Below are 21,341 nucleotides of genomic sequence, written 5' to 3' on the forward strand. Positions count from 1 at the left end.
CTTATTATATTTAACATGTTAAATCAATGGTAATTGAAATATACTACATAACACTAAAATATAATTGTTTAATTCAAATTTAAAGATTTTTTGTAATTTTAGATTTGATTTTTACTCTATGGAAATAACATTTTTAACTGATTTTAAAATATTATAATATATAATTTTAAAAGAAATCCCATTAACTTTCAACAAATATTTAATAACCTTGATTTTTGTTCATTAATAAATTGTAATTATTGCCTCATAAGATTTATAAAATTGTATTATTTTATAACAAATTAATTTATAATAAATTTAAACTAAAAATTATTTAAATAAACGTACTATACCCATGGCATGTAACTATAATAATTCATAGGTACGTAGTGCATCTTAGTATTATAATAATACTATTACAGTAAAATCTTTTTATAAACAATAATACCTATAATATTGAATTCATATTTAACACATCTATAATAGTGATTCTCTCTGCAGTCAACATATATAATGTTCAGGACTCAGGAGAACGACGTAATACCTGGTACCACTTGTAAACCTTTTTTAAATTATAAGTAAGTAAAATTTATTTTAGGAATTTATATTGTATATTTTAAATCTGATTAATATAGAGAGCATAATTTGGTGACCACGTTATAGACTACAGCAGGGGTGGCAAACCTTTTGAACACAACGTACCAAAAATTACCTTATTTTTTTTTCTAGCGTGCCATGAAAAATATATTCAATATTGTAAACAAAATTATTGTAATTTTATTGTATGATTAATGTATTAATATAAAAAAGGTTAGTTGAGGTACATAGTATTATAATAATATTACTTAATTAATTATTTATTTTCTTTCTTGATGTGATTAAAAATAACCTATTATATATAGTAAAAATATTTTAATTTTTCACGTGCCATGGATTTGCTATCCCTGCTATATAGTTAAATTCTAAATAAGACCTAACAGGTGAGAAGTATAATATTTTCATAGAGTTTATTTATTTTTAAATTTTTTGTATTTTTGTAAATTAAACTTAACGCTTTATTAGTAAACAAATATATGTGTGAGAAGAAAGACATATTATAGATTTAAGTAAAATTTCTATAAGTCTCTATACTATAATCTACTTTTGTATAAGCAATGAATGGATTAATTGAATACCTAACTAAAATAGATTTATGAAGGTGAGTGAAAGTAATGATATTATACATTTATTAGTATTTATTGGTAAGCAATTTTGTTTAATTACCAGTTTATCTAGATTAGACTATAAATGAGTAAATGTAATGCGTCGGAGAGAGATTTAATTGACTAAAAAATTTATATTCTTGATTAACTACCTATATATTTATATAAACCGGGTGGTCCGGATCATAAAACTATTTGATATTGTGTCACGGATTAAACGAAACACATTCATATCATGCAAAGCGGGCATAACCGGTGCAATTTATCAATTATACGGCTACCGAGGACTGGTGAAGATACGCAGTTTCGGTGACGGATGGACATGCACACACCTTGCAGTGTAACGAAGAGATGGCTATACCGATCGGTTAACGACACGCGCGACGGCACCTGTGCCATATAAAAGTTTGGTGATGCCCTTGGTGAAATGGCGAAATTCTGCATTTACCCCCCCCCCCTCCCGTGATAGGAAATTTGTATTTGATATTTTTACGAGACTATTACACACATATCAATTATAGGTACGTGTAATATATAGATATTCCATGTATAATGATAAATGAATTGCCTATATTTTAAATTTTGTGCTTCAACAGCCTAAACATAAATAATTTGTATACAATAAAAATAGAGCAAAACTTTAATATGGGTAGTAAGTTGTTAAAATAGATGTACATTTTTCAAATATTACGTGTAAATTACATAATAAGTATAGTATTGAAATTTGCACCCCCTTTTAGAATTGCCCTGCAGCCAGTGCTATACATACGCCGTATACCTTCTGGTTATTTCTAATGAACTCCGTATACCTTCTGATTAAGGTCGTATACTCTAGCTGTTGTAGTGAAATCACCAAATAATATAAAGAATAAAACCATTAGATTATTATTATTATACCAGATAATTTTAAACCCATTTTAAATACAATCGCATCATTACCATGTTCGACAGCTGAGTGCGAAAAAGGTTTCAGCCTTATAAATAATATTATTACACATTTGACATGAAGATCATCGATCAGCTGATGACAACCAATCAAGATTGAGAAGAAATGATTTAACAAAATCGGGATCCCGACAACATTTATGGAATATTTTTCAATAAAATATTTTAGTAAAATACTAAAAAAATTGTTTAGTTTTAATTTTAATTTGTAAAAATGTATGTGTGTTGTGTTATTTACCCTCCACTAAAGTCATAAATATCATAAAAGTATTCAGTTAGTACGAAAACGTGTGTTTTTGCTACTTTAAGAGTTTAAGACACGATACCTAATGATGATAGTATAAATGTTTAATATTATAACTCATAGTATATACCCTCTGCTTTTTTTAGGATTACAGCACTGCCTGCAGCTCTGAATACGGCTAACGTAACGGCCTCGATTAGTTCATAGGTACCTATATAACTTGTAACCGACATTACACCGGTGCATTCCAAACGGTACCCGTCGAAAAAAAATTTACAAACATGTAAATTCCCAAATTGCTAACAGTAACACTGCAGGTATACTAATTTGAGCTCCTCTAAATCTCTAGTATTAGTTAACGAATTTTACAATTTTTTATATCAAAAACAATAATTATTAATTTTGTTATCTATTTAGTATATTATAAAAAATTGTGCCAAAAAAATGTACCTATAATTTAAATTTTTTTATTTTTTTAATATTTTTATAGGTAAGTATATACATAAATGTTTTACATTTATTTTTTTAACTTTTAAATTTAATTCACAATAATATGATAATATATGCTTTTTTATATAATTTTTATAATTTACTTAGTGTTTACCAACACATTTTTAACCACACCTCTTTTGAGACAGTCCTAAGTCTTTATGAAGTGGGAAGGAATTTGTGTTGTAAAAAACCGGAGCAGTTTGGGAATTTACCTTTTTGTAAAACGGGAGCCTAATGGGCTACGTCCCTTTACACCAAGTGATTGTAGTACGGCAAAAAAACCACGATTATTGCATTATTAATCAGGGTCGTAGCAAGTGTGAGGCGACTGAGGCATTTGTCTCGGGCGCCAATGAAATGGGGGCGCTAAACTTTGATACATTTTTAAAATTAAAATATTATCCTACCAATATATAGTATTTAAGGAGCATTTAAAAATGTTTTACGTAAAAAAAAAATGTTTAACTATTCAATTACACTACTTGTAACTGTCACCGGGAGCACTAAGCCGCTAACTACCCGATGAGGGCTCAAATAACATACTAAAGTTTGTATGGCACTGCATTTTAACATTTATTCTTACTTTAAGCTCACGTTGTCTGCAGCTTTATTCCCTGCTGTTTATTTATTTTATTTTGTTTTGGTAACCCAGAGTTACATCCAGACACAAAACACTTAAGAGCAGTCTTGTAAAGTATTCAAATACAGGTATTTGGAAACTAGTATTTAAATACATTTTGAAGTATTTTTATGGTATTCCTAGTACAATTTTTTAAAGTATTTTTAAGTATTTTGAATACCTACATTTTAGAAATATTTTTATACTTAATACTTGTATTTAAATATTATAAAGAAATCAGTTTTAAAGAAAAAATGTACCTAAGTTTTCAATTTTAATTTTGGGGGGATTTGGGTTGAGTTGGTTAGGTATTTGATATTTTGGTTGAGTAATAAAGTATGTGTCTATGTGTGGTGAAATCATTAAAATTAACTGTTAAGTACTTTAGATCTATGACTCAATTAGAATTGATATATAGATTCTATAAATGTTTTATATATGTTTGTAAGAAGATTGTATCACTCCGCTTTAATTTTTAGAACGAAAAAATTTTTTTTTATATACATTCCATTATTTTAAAGTTTTAAACAGTATTTTTTTTTCATTGTAAATAATCTAAGAATATAAAATTTTTATTTTTGTTCGGCCCATGAGCTCTTTTTAATTTATGAATGTGGTCTGAGAGTTCAAAAAAGTTTCCAACCATTGGTTTAATACATGCGTATTTATTATTTGATATTTTTTTAATGTCTAATATTGGACATATAATTCAAACAGCAACAGAATATATCATATAAATATTAAAAAATATATATATTTGTTATAAAAATGATTGGATACAATATAACTGATTTATATATATATATTAAATTATAATAAAATTATGTATTATACATTTAATTACCTATTAGAAAATACAGTGGATAACTAAATGAATATTAAAAGTGAAGTGGCAAAAAAAGTCAAAAATTTTAGTTACAAATTTCTGAATTTTATTTTACTACATATTTTACTTTTATTTTAATCTATCTAAATTCTAAATACATACATAATATTACTTATTAGTTATTAGTGAATAAATGAAAAAAATTATGATTAAAAAATTAAAATTATATCATAAAAATTATAAATTATGTATGTACATATTATGTATTGTATAATGTACATTCTTATTATTTATGAAAGAATTTGTTATTTTGGTTTTTTTCGAATTGGTTTCTAATATTCCAAGAATATACTGCTCGTACTTAGATTGTATATTAAAACTATTACCTCTGTGACGAACAGCTGTTCTTAACACCTCTTGAGTCTTTAGTGTATTTATAACTTGCACTATAATAATGATTATTGCGATAAAATTTGTTGTAGATTCAAAGTACATACATACACTATAAAGCATGAATCGAAACCAGTAATAACCAACAAAAATAGATATTTTTTTTAAACTAATTTAATTCAAAATTTTAACCAAAAATGTTTATTTTCTACCATTTTTTTTTACCAAATTTGAGTTATAACCGAATTTTTATTATGTATTTGAATATATCTGGACCGTTCCAGACGATTTTGAGTTTAATTAGCGACTGAACCTTATATCCATGAGTTTTATAAGCGACGAACAATGTACTATTTTTTAAATAGATTATTAGAAAAAAAAATATTTGCACATGCACAAAATTTTAAAAACTATCTGGCTTCATAACATAATATAGTTTTAAAACAAATAATACTAAAAACACTAATATAAAGTTAACATGTCTTATGGCCATAGCCTATAGCCCATACGGATAAGGCTAAAATATATACTTTAAAATATTTTATTATTTTTAACAGTCAATAAGTTGTTATTAAAATCGCGTTTATGCAATCCGTAGGTATAACATAGAAAATTGTCTATATCAAACTCCTTAAAAACAGTCCGTTTGCAATTTTCTGTATGACAAATCGTTATAGGACTGTGAATAATCAAAAAATGTTTCAAGATCTACGAACCAAAAATAAAAAAATTATACCTATATTTGTTTAATTTTTTTTTAAACAACTACATAATATTGCATAATTAAGATTTTTTTAGTGCATATTATCTATACACATATTTTATTATTTTTAAGCGCAATTTTATATTTAAATCGTTCAATACTTTGTGAACCTCGTCATAACTTTGTGGAATATTTGGTAGAATATTTTTTCTCGCGTGATGAATATTTTTTTTAATAAGTGTACAATCGTAACGTGTTAATGTATCTATATCATTGTTTTTTAATTCAGCATGTAATAATTTAGAAGGTTTCTCACATATATCATTTTGAGCTTTTCTCTTTAAATTATTATTTAATATCTGCCTATTTAATATTTTTTCGGAATCACAATTATGATTATGTGTCAAATTTTGATCAATAAATTGATTTTCGTTGTATTTAAAAAATGACTTACATGATCTATGAATACATCTCCATCGTTCAATATCATTTTTCAGAAGTTTGTGAAATGAAAATTTATATCCTTCTATAATATATATTTTTTTGCCCTTTTCACTGAACATAACGTTAGAATCTTCCATAGTGCTAGTGGTTAGAATGCAGAACACTTACTACCAACATGTAGCTATATCGATAGATAACTCGTCGAGGTTTAACCGGCATTTATCGCTGTTCCAGATAGTTTATTATAAGATATGTCAAAAATTATCAGATATTACCGATAATACTGATATTATTACACGAATGCTCGAAAAATCCATGAGAGAAAACCACTTACGTCTTTTTTTATTACGAATATCCCATAATAGTCATATTATATATGTATAAGTACTTTTCATTTACTTTTAAATTTAATAAAATTCTATTAATATTATTGTACAATATTTTTACTAACTATCAAATACTATTATATAAATTATACAATTCTTCATAAACCTATTATATGGATTTATTTAAATTAAATAATATGTATTTATATACTTGGTTTTTAGCATTTTTAATATTTTAAAAAAAAACTGTAAAAAACATTTTTAACCATACCTGTGGTCTAAATAGCTCATAGACAGTCTGTTAAAATGGGAATGAAAATGTTAGTATAGTGTAGTACTTACCAAAAAATATTCAGGAACTAGTGGAATACCTATAATAATTTGGGACCCAACTAGTATAGTACCTATAAAAATCTGGGACCTAACTAGTACACTACCTGCGATTAGCCCCTAGTATTCGGGACCCAACTCGGATGCACCGTCAATTCCAATACCCTGCTAACAAGTATAATGGTCATATTAATCGGACCTTCCTACCCCACCCCGAACACGAGTGTAATATATATTCTATGCACTGAGTGTCAATAGTGAACGTCAAGAATGCAGCTATATCAGCTATAAAATGTCGATTTTTAATGGTTTTGTTAGGACGTGTAACCCACTATTTAAGATATATTTTAAATCGTGGTGCACACCAACGACAAAGCACGGCGTGCGGCTCGCCGGACTTAAGGTAGCCGCACGGACATCGTCGTCGATCGCCGATTGACAGTATTATATCATCGATAATAATATAGATAAAATAGACGGCGCGAGTCGCGAACAGTATAAATATGTATAAACGGAGATACACAATATTGGCTTGAAATATTGTGTTGAAAACCAATCTAATTTACAATACATTAAATTGTAAATACGTTATTTAAAACACTTACGTTCTGATCGTTCTATAGTTTGCATGTAATATTGTATATCTAGTATAATCATAACTTAATAAGTTACCTAACCTATTTTTGTTATATTATTATTAGTGTAATACATATTGTGAAAATACGTGTGACGAAATATTGTATATGAAAAATATGGAATTTACACAAAACAATCATCTGACGATGCGCCGACAGACAGGAATAAGAGAGAAGAAACCCTATCTGCGTTACGTTTCTAATCAGAGGATTGTCATCGATAGCGAGTTGACAGTGCACCCGCGTATGTGTACTGATAAATCATACCCATCATGCGGCGTATGTGGCAAGGAGTTTAGCAGTAATAGCGTACTGGCGGTACACCAGCGGACGCACACGGGCGTAAAACCGTACGATTGTAATGACTGTGGTAAGTCGTTCTCTCAAAAAACTAATTTGATTAACCACTTGCGGACGCATACAGGCGAGAAGCCGTACGACTGTTACGTGTGCGGTAAGTCATTTTCTCAAAAAAGTAGTTTAACTAGGCACCTGCGGAAGCACACCGGTAAAAAACCGTACCGCTGTGTGGTGTATGTGACAAGAAGTTTAGTTTGAATGCCACACTGACGAAACGGGCGAGAAGCTGTGCCGCAGTGACGTGCGATACCAGTGGCAAGTCATTCACTCGTTGTGACAGTCCGACGAGTTACAATAAAAGGACGAATTAGAAGTCGATGTTTTTTTATGCGGACGTGTCAGTAAATGGCACGACGCTGTCTGCTAGGAATTGTCGACAAAAATAATCCTTTCAATATGATGCTGTTGAAAATAATTATGTTTGACAGTTAATAACGAATATTTAAATGACTGTTATTAACTGTACACTCGTGTTAATTTCATTGTTTTGTATGCATTAAAAATAAATTGTTATATATTTCTATGTTATATTATTTATTATTGTTTGTAGCGAAAATCATTTATTCGTTGTCCTTTATTTTTAATAAATAAGCAGAGCTATAGGTAAACCACAAAAGTAATGTACAAGATAAAAATACAATGTAAAATAATAATTACCAAGTTAAAACAAGAAAGGTGAAATTCACATTGTTTAAATGGTAACGATGATAAGACCCAATATCGCCACATTACCTCCTCTTGAAAAAATATGACCTGTTTTTTGGACGTTATCGGCGTGAGCTGCGCAGATGCTGTGTTTAAACTCAACTCTTCGGCGAGCGATGAAAGTCGGTTTGTCGTCATTGGAATGTACTTAGCTCGGCGTTGAACGAAGTTTGGTAGACGTGGCTAGGTAAATTTGGAAATCCTACATTAATAGTCCATATTTTATTGAAAATATTGTTATTGATATTAATTATATCATAGGAAAATTAATTTAAATCAATATCGGGAACATTAATATTACCGAAGTTATAAACTCTAAATTAGTTTATAATATCATTATCTCCCGCACATGATTTTTTTGAATTACATTTTTTTTTTTAAATACTTAGAATTAATTTTCACTGACAATGTATTTTATTAATATACACGATATTGAAATCTTAAAGTCATAAATATTAACGTTTATTACGTATTGAGACATTGCATTATAAATCATTTATAATTATACGACGTACACGCAAATTGTACTGTGTCGCTAAAACATATGTCCGGCCGAGCCGCACGCATGTCTATGATTGTACAGGCACACATCTCGCATCGTTCATATTTTATATATATTCTACGCAAAACATGTACGATGACGGGATGGACCGATTATAGAACGTCCGCGCGTGTTGACTGCGCGCACGACCGAACCTCGTGATGTACTAGTGTACTACACCGATTCGCGTGCGGAACAGATCCGTACCGCCGAGAGAAACCAAATATTGTAAAATCATAATATTATCATGTCACATTGGTTTTGGTTATATCGCGGCGTGACGGACCACTGCCTTACGGCGGCCGTTATATTGGTACGAGCGCAGGCCACGACTCGGACGTCCGATAGTGATGACTGCGATAGCGACACGACGTATTGATGGCGAACACGGTACGGGGCGAGCTGCTTGGAATAAAAATGTCTGCAGTGCGACTCAGCTGCGATTTCCGGGTATACGGTGCAGGTGCGCGAGATCGGCGGCGACCGGATACAGTATACACACAGTATCAGGGACCTGTCCGGCGGCTGTCCGCAGACTATCTGCACCTCTTTTACGCATCGGAATACCGGCGACCAGAGTCCTGTCGGCTGTCCGCAGTAATTTACTCGTGCGTTCGTCGTCGTATAATCACCGTCATCGTCGCAAACTATATGACGTATACGTCGGACGTCCGCTAGTCGTGCCCGTTAGTCAATGTCAAAATGCACGTATATAAACGTGCTTGTGGAAATAATTTGGCGACCAGTCGTTGTATGATTTGAACACAATTTCATCGGTGTTCCACATTATGTCAAAGTACGATTATTATTTTTTTAATATTACTTTTTTGTTAGTCATTATTCTTTTAATTGTACAAAAATATAAATACATCCACGGAGAGTAAAAACAATAATACAAAAAGTAATACATATAGTAAGCACGCTACTATATATATACAGACATTTTCCTCTGCATGGTTTGGTTAAAATATATTTAATACAAAATAATATATTGGTACATTTAAAATTGGATACAAAATTAAAAGTTTTCTGTGTTATTTTTTTTGAAAAAAATACCCATACGCAAATATTTTTAAATGTTTGCGTTGATTATAGGTAAATTATAATAAAATATAATTATCTTAATGAATAAATAAAGAAATCTACGATTTTTGAGCTAAAAATTGAAAAATAAGTTTTTTTATAATATTTAGGCGCAAAATATAATACCATAGGCGCAACTAGGGAGGGGGCTTGGGTGGGAAGCCCTCACAGGTCACTGATATCAATTTGGTCTACCCAGAAATAGAGCTCTAGTTGCGCCTATGCCGTACACGCAAACTCAACATATTTTAATAAATGCAGTATACTCGCATATAAATTAAAATTAAATTATGTAGGATACAATTTTATTTTATGCGTTTTTGGTTGTGTAATATGCATAAATCCAAGGCACAATTATTAATAATTTCGTATAGTTAGCGTTCGTCTGACTCGAGCGGAATATTATATTAATTAATTAATTTACGAGATGAGTGTCGTGGTGTTCGTGTTATTTGTTTTGTAAATATATCCGGCCGGTATGTGAGTACTACACTTTTCTATATTATCATACAAATTATACATAATTAATTATTATGGTTGTAATGTGTACCCTCGACGTCTACGAGCTTCGGGGCCCTCTCGCGAGGTTTCTTAGAAATTATAAAATTCTTTTTTTTCTTATTATTATTAACAGTGCTTGATTTGAAAAAAAACTAGAAGGGGGACTCAGTGGATGTTGGATGAACGAGCGTTCCACACAAAATTCAATATCACATTACTGTGCGAAGCAAATCCCCCCACATCACCTACAGCCACCCATAATCCACAAAAATCATTACATTTATTATATAAAAATATTTTAAAATAAAGAAACACTAATTTATTTATTATACATCATCCAATGACATTATAATTTAAATTACGATTTATAAAGCTTTATAACATAATATTATAACTCATCAATACACCTATAGAAAAAATCGTATATACGCACGGCTTTCAAAAGACGCAAACTACGCGAATACGAGAAGATTGGGTTGGAAAAAACTCTGGAAAAGTCTTAAAATCCCGTGAAAAATTTGTATTTAATAAATAATTGTTTAATATTTAAACTTTTAATTTTATGTCCGAGAGGAGGGATTTTTCCGTTCTGTTTGGGGGAGATACGGATAAGGTTCTAGATTCTTTTTTTCCTTTTTATTATTATCATATTTATTATTCTTAATCTCATTATTATTATTAATATTACTATTTTTATTATTATTATAATTATTTTATTCTCATAATAACTTTTATTTATATTGTGCGATTATCGGCTATTGCACTATTAGGGTTTCGACGGTTTTTTGTTATCTGCAACAGAACACCGGACCGGTCCTGTGCTATCGCTAACGAACCGAGTATAAAAGGCCCGGTGAAGCGACCAGTATCGATATTCACTGTCTTTCCTCCGTCGTAGCAAGACCCACCCGGGCAGACTTGCGCGATTAAGGAAGGCATCTGATGTCTATATTTTTTGTCAGAGATTTTTTGATTTTTAGCATATTATGTTGCCTGCACATTATATCGCTTTTACTCAAATTATTAAATAGTGATTTTATTCATACCTATTCGTAGCTCTAACATTTCCTTAGCTCAAGCTCTGGTATTCACAAACAAAATTCGACCTTGGCTTTGTTTCGTGGCTTTTATAAGTCTGGCACAGTTCGGGCGCAAGACTGCCAGTGCTTGGTGAGTTGCGGTTGCGGGAACACTGATCGTCACGTCCGTATTAAATATTTGTGTATTTTTTTTTTTTTTATATTCCCTTATCACGCGATAAACGGTCATTTGTAGGAATACATTATTCGTGAGTGTTCAAGTAAGTTTCCCAAACAGAACGTATATTCGTAAAAATCCCGTTTCCCTGTGCGTTATCGACATTGTCGACACGCGCAGAGCTACGGCAGGTTACGTTCCGCAGAAATGACGATTCGCGCGTACGTCGGATCTAGTAAGCAGATGGCACAGTTCCAGTGACTCGTCAGAGTTCCACGTTACGGGTGTATCGCTCTCGTTTGAGCTGCCCGTCTCGTGTGCCGCTGTAATGATCTGACAACGCGTGCGATTCGATTCTGATCCGATTATTCGGTGGCTGTGACGTCGTTGAATGACCATACGAATCTGTTCGAAACATTGTACACATTACGAAAACAGTAGTGTGTTTTAGTTCCTTCTGTGCCCTCCGCAAATCCAGGGAATCCAGTTACCCCGCCCAGCCAACAGTCACGCACGTGCCCAGCCTTACCTCCACCCCTCCCATGCTATCACGCACGTGTACAACCTTACCCCCTCCCCTAGACACTAGTACTGTTTTATTTTTTACTGACAATGGATAAACAAGAAGAAATCGCCAATGCTGCAGCGTATTATATTATCGTGTGCAGTGAGTATTTAAAAAATTATTTATCTAACAACGAAGATGAAGCAAATCCTCCAAAAAAAAGAAGATACTGGATGGACACTTTTTATAAAAGTCAAAAAAGGTATGGAGAATTATTTTAAATGTTTGCTATCAATATATATATATATATATATATATATATTTATTATTATACTTTAAAAAATGTATATATATATATTAGGTACAATGCAACAAATATGTTGCACGATTTAAATGTAGATCCGTCACGAAAGTTTGAAAACTTTTGTAGAATGAGCTCTGTAGATTTTGAGTATATTTTAAATAAAATAGGCCCATTCATATATCAAAGAACAACACAAACATGCGAGAATGTATTCCTATAAAAGAAAGACTAGCTGTGACACTTCGATTTTTAGCTAGTGGTGATAGTTTCAAAAGTTTGTCATACCTATTTAAGTTTTCACCGCAAACTGTTTCAAGATGTGTAGATGATGTGTGCAAGGCTTTGATTCAAGAATTGAAGGTGAAATAAAGGTATGTAAAAAATCACAAATAATTAAAAAATATTTAAAATAATAATTATTATAACGAATACTTATAAATATATATTGTATAAACAACCTTTTGATAAAATAATGTAATTATGTAAATAACAAAAACAAACATAATATTGTAAAAAAAAAACTTAATAATTCATAACTGCTTTAAAAAAATCATAGAAAATAAAACTGTTTAGTAAATAATAAATATGTTGAGTAAACATATTTAATATTTATCTTTAAATTAAAAATATTAAAATATACATAAAATCTGTATCATATTGTATTATATGTCAAATGTATTAGCATGTTCTTCTGGGTTTCTATCTTGATTTTGAACTACTGTGTATGCAGGTCTATAATTATTATTTAAATGGGGACTCTGTCTTCCATACCCACCTTAAGCTAGTTGGCTTAGATTTATCTATTATTATAAATTTATGTAAAAAAAAAAAATTAATAATTTAAGTATCTATATTATAATTTTATAAATTATATGATATGACGAATTGATAAGCTTTTACAATGGTCTAAAATAAAATTAAACTATTTAAATTTTTTTTTTCTTGAAAATTCGAAAATAGCGATTTTGTAGTTCCTTATTTGCAATATGGAAAATAACAATTTTGAAATTGGTTAAATTTAATGAATAAAACAAAGTTCTATTTCACAAAGTACAGCATAATATTATGGTAAAATTGAATGGTTTTCACACTTTGATAAGTTACTAAAAATATGTACAAATATATGTAATTAAAATGGCCAAAATATGTAATAAGAAAAATTTTAAATTATGTTAACGTGTAAAATTAAAATATCAATTCTAAATCATTTTTGAATAATATACGATTTATTGTTTTTAATTTCTAATCAATTTAATTTAAAAAATATAAAATATAAAGATATTTTCACAACCACGCGAATGCAAGTATACCGATACTGTTGAAAATTCGTAAATATATTTTGTCTAATAATTGTTGAATATAAAGTATAATCTAAGATCATTAATGTATAGTTATCGAACAGAAAAAAATAAGATAAACTATAATCAAGTTATTAATATTTAACTAATACTTTCATATACTATTATTTCCTATATGCATTATACATTTACAATTTTTACGAGTACTATTATCAAAGTATAAATGTATACTTTCATGTATACCACCGAAATTATCAAACGTTACGAAATATGTAAAAAAAAAATGCAGAAATTTTACAAATAATGTTAAAATGTGTATTTATGATGAAATATGTAAAAACACTAAAAACATGTAAAATAAAAAATGTCTTATTTTATTTCATATCACGTAAAATTTGCAATACTTAATTTATCATGTTTTAGTAAAAATATGTATTAACATACAAATCCCAGCCCTATTAATAACTTATTTACGAATTAATAGATTATAAAGAACACAAATTCATTGTATTTTATATAAGATTTGTTAATTTATCTTTATGATAAATAAATACTATTTCTTCGTACTCGCTGGAATAATAATTTTAATTTTATTAAATTGGATAATGTCAAATAAAATAAAAAATAAAAATGAAAATTACCTTTAATGTTAAATTAAATTCTTTATAGTATTTTTTATAGTATAATACCATTGGTAAATATATTAAATATATAATATACGATTAGACACTCCGTTTACACAAGGGCCTCGTATTGATTTTAATATTCACGTCAATGATTTTGATATCCGTCTTATGAGTTTCGACTTTTCTGCGAATTTGAGCGACGTGTGATCATCCTTTAATGTATAAATTAAATAGTACACATTGTTCTGTCGATAACGTTCTGAAATTCACATGTTTGTATTATTAATTTGTTAAACGGTATATGTGTCACCAATTATTACAGTATTTTATATAACAATTTCTATGTTACGAGCCATGGCTCGCAACAATACTTAGAATAAATCCATACATTTTAAAAGTAGTTTATTCCTTTTAATTCCTTTTACTAAATTAATAAATATCAAATATTGGCAAATACCATGTTTTGGATTATAATCACCCTTCAATGTTGGTTACTGCAGGTCATTTTTAGAAAAATGTGTCTTTATAGAGTTAAATTTAAAGAAAAATCGACGACGTACGTGTAAAATTGCGGTTCTTCGCCTGCTAAAGCCATAGGATATGACGACAGCGATTCAGGGATCGGGAGTACGAGATAGACGAGGAAATGAGTCTGATGGCGACAAGTCAACAACGCACGTTCTCCGGCACCCCGTAGTGTGACGAGTTCGCGGCTGTCACTCGCTCGGTCACACTAGCTGGTTATAGTCGTGTGTAAGACCATCGTCTGACGGCCTTTCGCATTCGCCGCGGCCCGACAACGGTGCTGCCTTTAACGGTGCCGATAGCGTAGTTGTGGCAATCGTTACTAAATTATTTACGTGAGCTCGACAATAATTAATCGTTACACGGCAATGCGACCGGATGTTCGATGGACACGTAACGTAACAGATAACGGCATAGTTAGAACGAGAGTGGATGTACTGCATTGCACGCACAAAGGTATCGACAAACGGTAGAAAAGTTGGCGACGGAACAGCCGGCGAATAAGCCGGACACTAAAAACGTACTAAAGCGTTTGACGTCGAGTCGTCAGTTGCCACAAAGCGATGGCGCACACTACGGACGCACGTCTAAGCAAACACGTCCCGGTGTACGACGTTTACGCGTGTCGCAACACGAACGGAGGCTGACGCGAACGGTTGAACGCGATCGGGAGCGCATAAAAATAATGCGGCGACCGATGAAAGCAGCCGATCTAAATCCGCAAATGGTATTTTACGATCGCACAACGAAACGTCTAAATAAAAATAAAAAAAAACAAAACAAATATCGTGTGATTACGGGAATTACCCTAACCAGTGTTCGGCAGGTCTTTAAACGCAGTGACTATGTCTAGTTGCAGTGATATACTGACTGCGGTTGTGGTGACGATATTAATATACTATTTGTAATATATCAAAATGCTGTGGTGACATCACTGACATCATGTCACGGTTACGTTTGTATCCGCGGCAGCGGCATACGCTCAGTAATTGATTGTGATTGTCGCTAACATGTCGTTATCGTTAACCGCACTTTTAAAGCTAACCACCGCAAGCCGCTAGAAGTCTTCGGGTGACCGAATAACATGCGTAGTTGACTTACTGACGTATGTAGTTTTACTGTAGTGTTTTCTCCGTATGTCGCTATCACCCTGGTCGACGACTTCGGCTAATGGCATAATCTGGATTTTTGAAATTTTTTTTGATACAGAAAGATAGCCCGACGGTCCCTCATGCGAGCTACAACGTTTTTAAAGCCATAACGAGTACGCTTCCTTCTTAAAAATACGCATATTTAATATTTTTTGTGAAAAACGGAAAAAACAGACCAGGGGCCGTGGCCCACCGTAAAAATAAATAAAAATCTCGATTTTTTCGTGTTTTTTTGCGCGATAATTGTTTCAGCAACCCGTCTTACGATGCGTGTAAAGTTTCAGAGTCGAAAAATAAATCCTTCACCGCGAAAACTTGCGTACTAGTTTTTTTCAAAAAAAACGGTTTTGGCGTACTTAGGCGCTTAATATTTGGATTTTTGAAATTTTTTTGATACAGAAAGATAGCCCGACGGTCCCTCATGCGAGCTACAACGTTTTTAAAGCCATAACGAGTACGCTTCCTTCTTAAAAATACGCTTATTTAATATTTTTGGTGAAAAACGGCAAAAACAGACCAGGGGCCGTGGCCCACCGTATATATAAATAAAAATCTCGATTTTTTCGTGTTTTTTTGCGCGATAATTGTTTCAGCAACCCGTCTTACGATGCGTGTAAAGTTTCAGAGTCGAAAAATAAATCCTTCACCGCGAAAACTTGCGTACTAGTTTTTTTCAAAAAAACGGTTTTGGCGTACTTAGGCGCTTAATATTTGGATTTTTGAAATTTTTTTGATACAGAAAGATAGCCCGACGGTCCCTCATGCGAGCTACAACGTTTTTAAAGCCATAACGAGTACGCTTCCTTCTTAAAAATACGCATATTTAATATTTTTGGTGAAAAACGGAAAAAACAGACCAGGGGCCGTGGCCCACCGTATATATAAATAAAAATCTCGATTTTTTCGTGTTTTTTTGCGCGATAATTGTTTCAGCAACCCGTCTTACGATGCGTGTAAAGTTTCAGAGTCGAAAAATAAATCCTTCACCGCGAAAACTTGCGTACTAGTTTTTTTCAAAAAAACGGTTTTGGCGTACTTAGGCGCTTAATATTTGGATTTTTGAAATTTTTTTGATACAGAAAGATAGCCCGACGGTCCCTCATGCGTGCTACAACGTTTTTAAAGCCATAACGAGTACGCTTCCTTCTTAAAAATTCGCATATTTAATATTTTTGGTGAAAAACGGAAAAAACAGACCAGGGGCCGTGGCCCACCGTATATATAAATAAAAATCTCGATTTTTTCGTGTTTTTTTGCGCGATAATTGTTTCAGCAACCCGTCTTACGATGCGTGTAAAGTTTCAGAGTCGAAAAATAAATCCTTCACCGCGAAAACTTGCGTACTAGTTTTTTTCAAAAAAACGGTTTTGGCGTACTTAGGCGCTTAATATTTGGATTTTTGAAATTTTTTTGATACAGAAAGATAGCCCGACGGTCCCTCATGCAAGCTACAACGTTTTTAAAGCCATAACGAGTACACTTCCTTCTTAAAAATACGCATATTTAATATTTTTTGTGAAAAACGGCAAAAACAGACCAGGGGCCGTGGCCCACCGTATATATAAATAAAAATCTCGATTTTTTCGTGTTTTTTTGCGCGGTAATTGTTTCAGCAACCCGTCTTACGATGCGTGTAAAGTTTCAGAGTCGAAAAATAAATCCTTCACCGCGAAAACTTGCGTACTAGTTTTTTTCAAAAAAACGGTTTTGGCGTACTTAGGCGCTTAATATTTGGATTTTTGAAATTTTTTTGATACAGAAAGATAGCCCGACGGTCCCTCATGCGAGCTACAACGTTTTTAAAGCCATAACGAGTACGCTTCCTTCTTAAAAATACGCATATTTAATATTTTTGGTGAAAAACGGAAAAAACAGACCAGGGGCCGTGGCCCACCGTATATATAAATAAAAATCTCGATTTTTTCGTGTTTTTTTGCGCGATAATTGTTTCAGCAACCCGTCTTACGATGCGTGTAAAGTTTCAGAGTCGAAAAATAAATCCTTCACCGCGAAAACTTGCGTACTAGTTTTTTTCAAAAAAAACGGTTTTGGCGTACTTAGGCGCTTAATATTTGGATTTTTGAAATTTTTTTGATACAGAAAGATAGCCCGACGGTCCCTCATGCGAGCTACAACGTTTTTAAAGCCATAACGAGTACGCTTCCTTCTGAAAAAAATACGCATATTTAATATTTTTGGTGAAAAACGGAAAAAACAGACCAGGGGCCGTGGCCCACCGTATATATAAATAAAAATCTCGATTTTTTCGTGTTTTTTTGCGCGGTAATTGTTTCAGCAACCCGTCTTACGATGCGTGTAAAGTTTCAGAGTCGAAAAATAAATCCTTCACCGCGAAAACTTGCGTACTAGTTTTTTTCAAAAAAACGGTTTTGGCGTACTTAGGCGCTTAATATTTGGATTTTTGAAATTTTTTTGATACAGAAAGATAGCCCGACGGTCCCTCATGCGTGCTACAACGTTTTTAAAGCCATAACGAGTACGCTTCCTTCTTAAAAATTCGCATATTTAATATTTTTGGTGAAAAACGGAAAAAACAGACCAGGGGCCGTGGCCCACCGTATATATAAATAAAAATCTCGATTTTTTCGTGTTTTTTTGCGCGATAATTGTTTCAGCAACCCGTCTTACGATGCGTGTAAAGTTTCAGAGTCGAAAAATAAATCCTTCACCGCGAAAACTTGCGTACTAGTTTTTTTCAAAAAAACGGTTTTGGCGTACTTAGGCGCTTAATATTTGGATTTTTGAAATTTTTTTGATACAGAAAGATAGCCCGACGGTCCCTCATGCGAGCTACAACGTTTTTAAAGCCATAACGAGTACACTTCCTTCTTAAAAATACGCATATTTAATATTTTTTGTGAAAAACGGCAAAAACAGACCAGGGGCCGTGGCCCACCGTATATATAAATAAAAATCTCGATTTTTTCGTGTTTTTTTGCGCGGTAATTGTTTCAGCAACCCGTCTTACGATGCGTGTAAAGTTTCAGAGTCGAAAAATAAATCCTTCACCGCGAAAACTTGCGTACTAGTTTTTTTCAAAAAAACGGTTTTGGCGTACTTAGGCGCTTAATATTTGGATTTTTGAAATTTTTTTGATACAGAAAGATAGCCCGACGGTCCCTCATGCGAGCTACAACGTTTTTAAAGCCATAACGAGTACGCTTCCTTCTTAAAAATACGCATATTTAATATTTTTGGTGAAAAACGGAAAAAACAGACCAGGGGCCGTGGCCCACCGTATATATAAATAAAAATCTCGATTTTTTCGTGTTTTTTTGCGCGATAATTGTTTCAGCAACCCGTCTTACGATGCGTGTAAAGTTTCAGAGTCGAAAAATAAATCCTTCACCGCGAAAACTTGCGTACTAGTTTTTTTCAAAAAAAACGGTTTTGGCGTACTTAGGCGCTTAATATTTGGATTTTTGAAATTTTTTTGATACAGAAAGATAGCCCGACGGTCCCTCATGCGAGCTACAACGTTTTTAAAGCCATAACGAGTACGCTTCCTTCTGAAAAAAATACGCATATTTAATATTTTTGGTGAAAAACGGAAAAAACAGACCAGGGGCCGTGGCCCACCGTATATATAAATAAAAATCTCGATTTTTTCGTGTTTTTTTGCGCGGTAATTGTTTCAGCAACCCGTCTTACGATGCGTGTAAAGTTTCAGAGTCGAAAAATAAATCCTTCACCGCGAAAACTTGCGTACTAGTTTTTTTCAAAAAAACGGTTTTGGCGTACTTAGGCGCTTAATATTTGGATTTTTGAAATTTTTTTGATACAGAAAGATAGCCCGACGGTCCCTCATGCGAGCTACAACGTTTTTAAAGCCATAACGAGTACGCTTCCTTCTTAAAAATACGCATATTTAATATTTTTGGTGAAAAACGAAAAAAACAGACCAGGGGCCGTGGCCCACCGTATATATAAATAAAAATCTCGATTTTTTCGTGTTTTTTTGCGCGATAATTGTTTCAGCAACCCGTCTTACGATGCGTGTAAAGTTTCAGAGTCGAAAAATAAATCCTTCACCGCGAAAACTTGCGTACTAGTTTTTTTCAAAAAAACGGTTTTGGCGTACTTAGGCGCTTAATATTTGGATTTTTGAAATTTTTTTGATACAGAAAGATAGCCCGACGGTCCCTCATGCGAGCTACAACGTTTTTAAAGCCATAACGAGTACGCTTCCTTCTTAAAAATACGCATATTTAATATTTTTTGTGAAAAACGGCAAAAACAGACCAGGGGCCGTGGCCCACCGTATATATAAATAAAAACCTCGATTTTTTCGTGTTTTTTTGCGTGATAATTGTTTCAGCAACCCGTCTTACGATGCGTGTAAAGTTTCAGAGTCGAAAAATAAATCCTTCACCGCGAAAACTTGCGTACTAGTTTTTTTCAAAAAAACGGTTTTGGCGTACTTAGGCGCTTAATATTTGGATTTTTGAAATTTTTTTGATACAGAAAGATAGCCCGACGGTCCCTCATGCGAGCTACAACGTTTTTAAAGCCATAACGAGTACGCATCCTTCTTAAAAATACGCATATTTAATATTTTTGGTGAAAAACGGAAAAAACAGACCAGGGGCCGTGGCCCACCGTATATATAAATAAAAATCTCGATTTTTTCGTGTTTTTTTGCGCGATAATTGTTTCAGCAACCCGTCTTACGATGCGTGTAAAGTTTCAGAGTCGAAAAATAAATCCTTCACCGCGAAAACTTGCGTACTAGTTTTTTTCAAAAAAAACGGTTTTGGCGTACTTAGGCGCTTAATATTTGGATTTTTGAAATTTTTTTGATACAGAAAGATAGCCCGACGGTCCCTCATGCGAGCTACAACGTTTTTAAAGCCATAACGAGTACGCTTCCTTCTGAAAAAAATACGCATATTTAATATTTTTGGTGAAAAAACGAAAAAACAGACCAGGGGCCGTGGCCCACCGTATATATAAATAAAAATCTCGATTTTTTCGTGTTTTTTTGCGCGGTAATTGTTTCAGCAACCCGTCTTACGATGCGTGTAAAGTTTCAGAGTCGAAAAATAAATCCTTCACCGCGAAAACTTGCGTACTAGTTTTTTTCAAAAAAACGGTTTTGGCGTACTTAGGCGCTTAATATTTGGATTTTTGAAATTTTTTTGATACAGAAAGATAGCCCGACGGTCCCTCATGCGAGCTACAACGTTTTTAAAGCCATAACGAGTACGCTTCCTTCTTAAAAATACGCATATTTAATATTTTTGGTGAAAAACGAAAAAAACAGACCAGGGGCCGTGGCCCACCGTATATATAAATAAAAATCTCGATTTTTTCGTGTTTTTTTGCGCGATAATTGTTTCAGCAACCCGTCTTACGATGCGTGTAAAGTTTCAGAGTCGAAAAATAAATC

General features: G+C 32.5%; 1 protein-coding gene across 1 annotated transcript; it reads left to right on the forward strand.

The window, feature by feature from the left end:
* The first annotated feature begins 7,252 nt into the window (after positions 1-7,252).
* Positions 7,253-7,693, forward strand: LOC132926192 (zinc finger protein 248-like). The gene has a single exon (XM_060990534.1). The coding sequence runs from the start codon at positions 7,253-7,255 to the stop codon at positions 7,691-7,693; it is 441 nt and encodes a 146-aa protein (XP_060846517.1).
* Positions 7,694-21,341: the final 13,648 nt, after the last annotated feature.

Source organism: Rhopalosiphum padi, chromosome 1 (genome assembly GCF_020882245.1).
Source record: "Rhopalosiphum padi isolate XX-2018 chromosome 1, ASM2088224v1, whole genome shotgun sequence".
Lineage (NCBI taxonomy): Eukaryota > Metazoa > Arthropoda > Insecta > Hemiptera > Aphididae > Rhopalosiphum > Rhopalosiphum padi.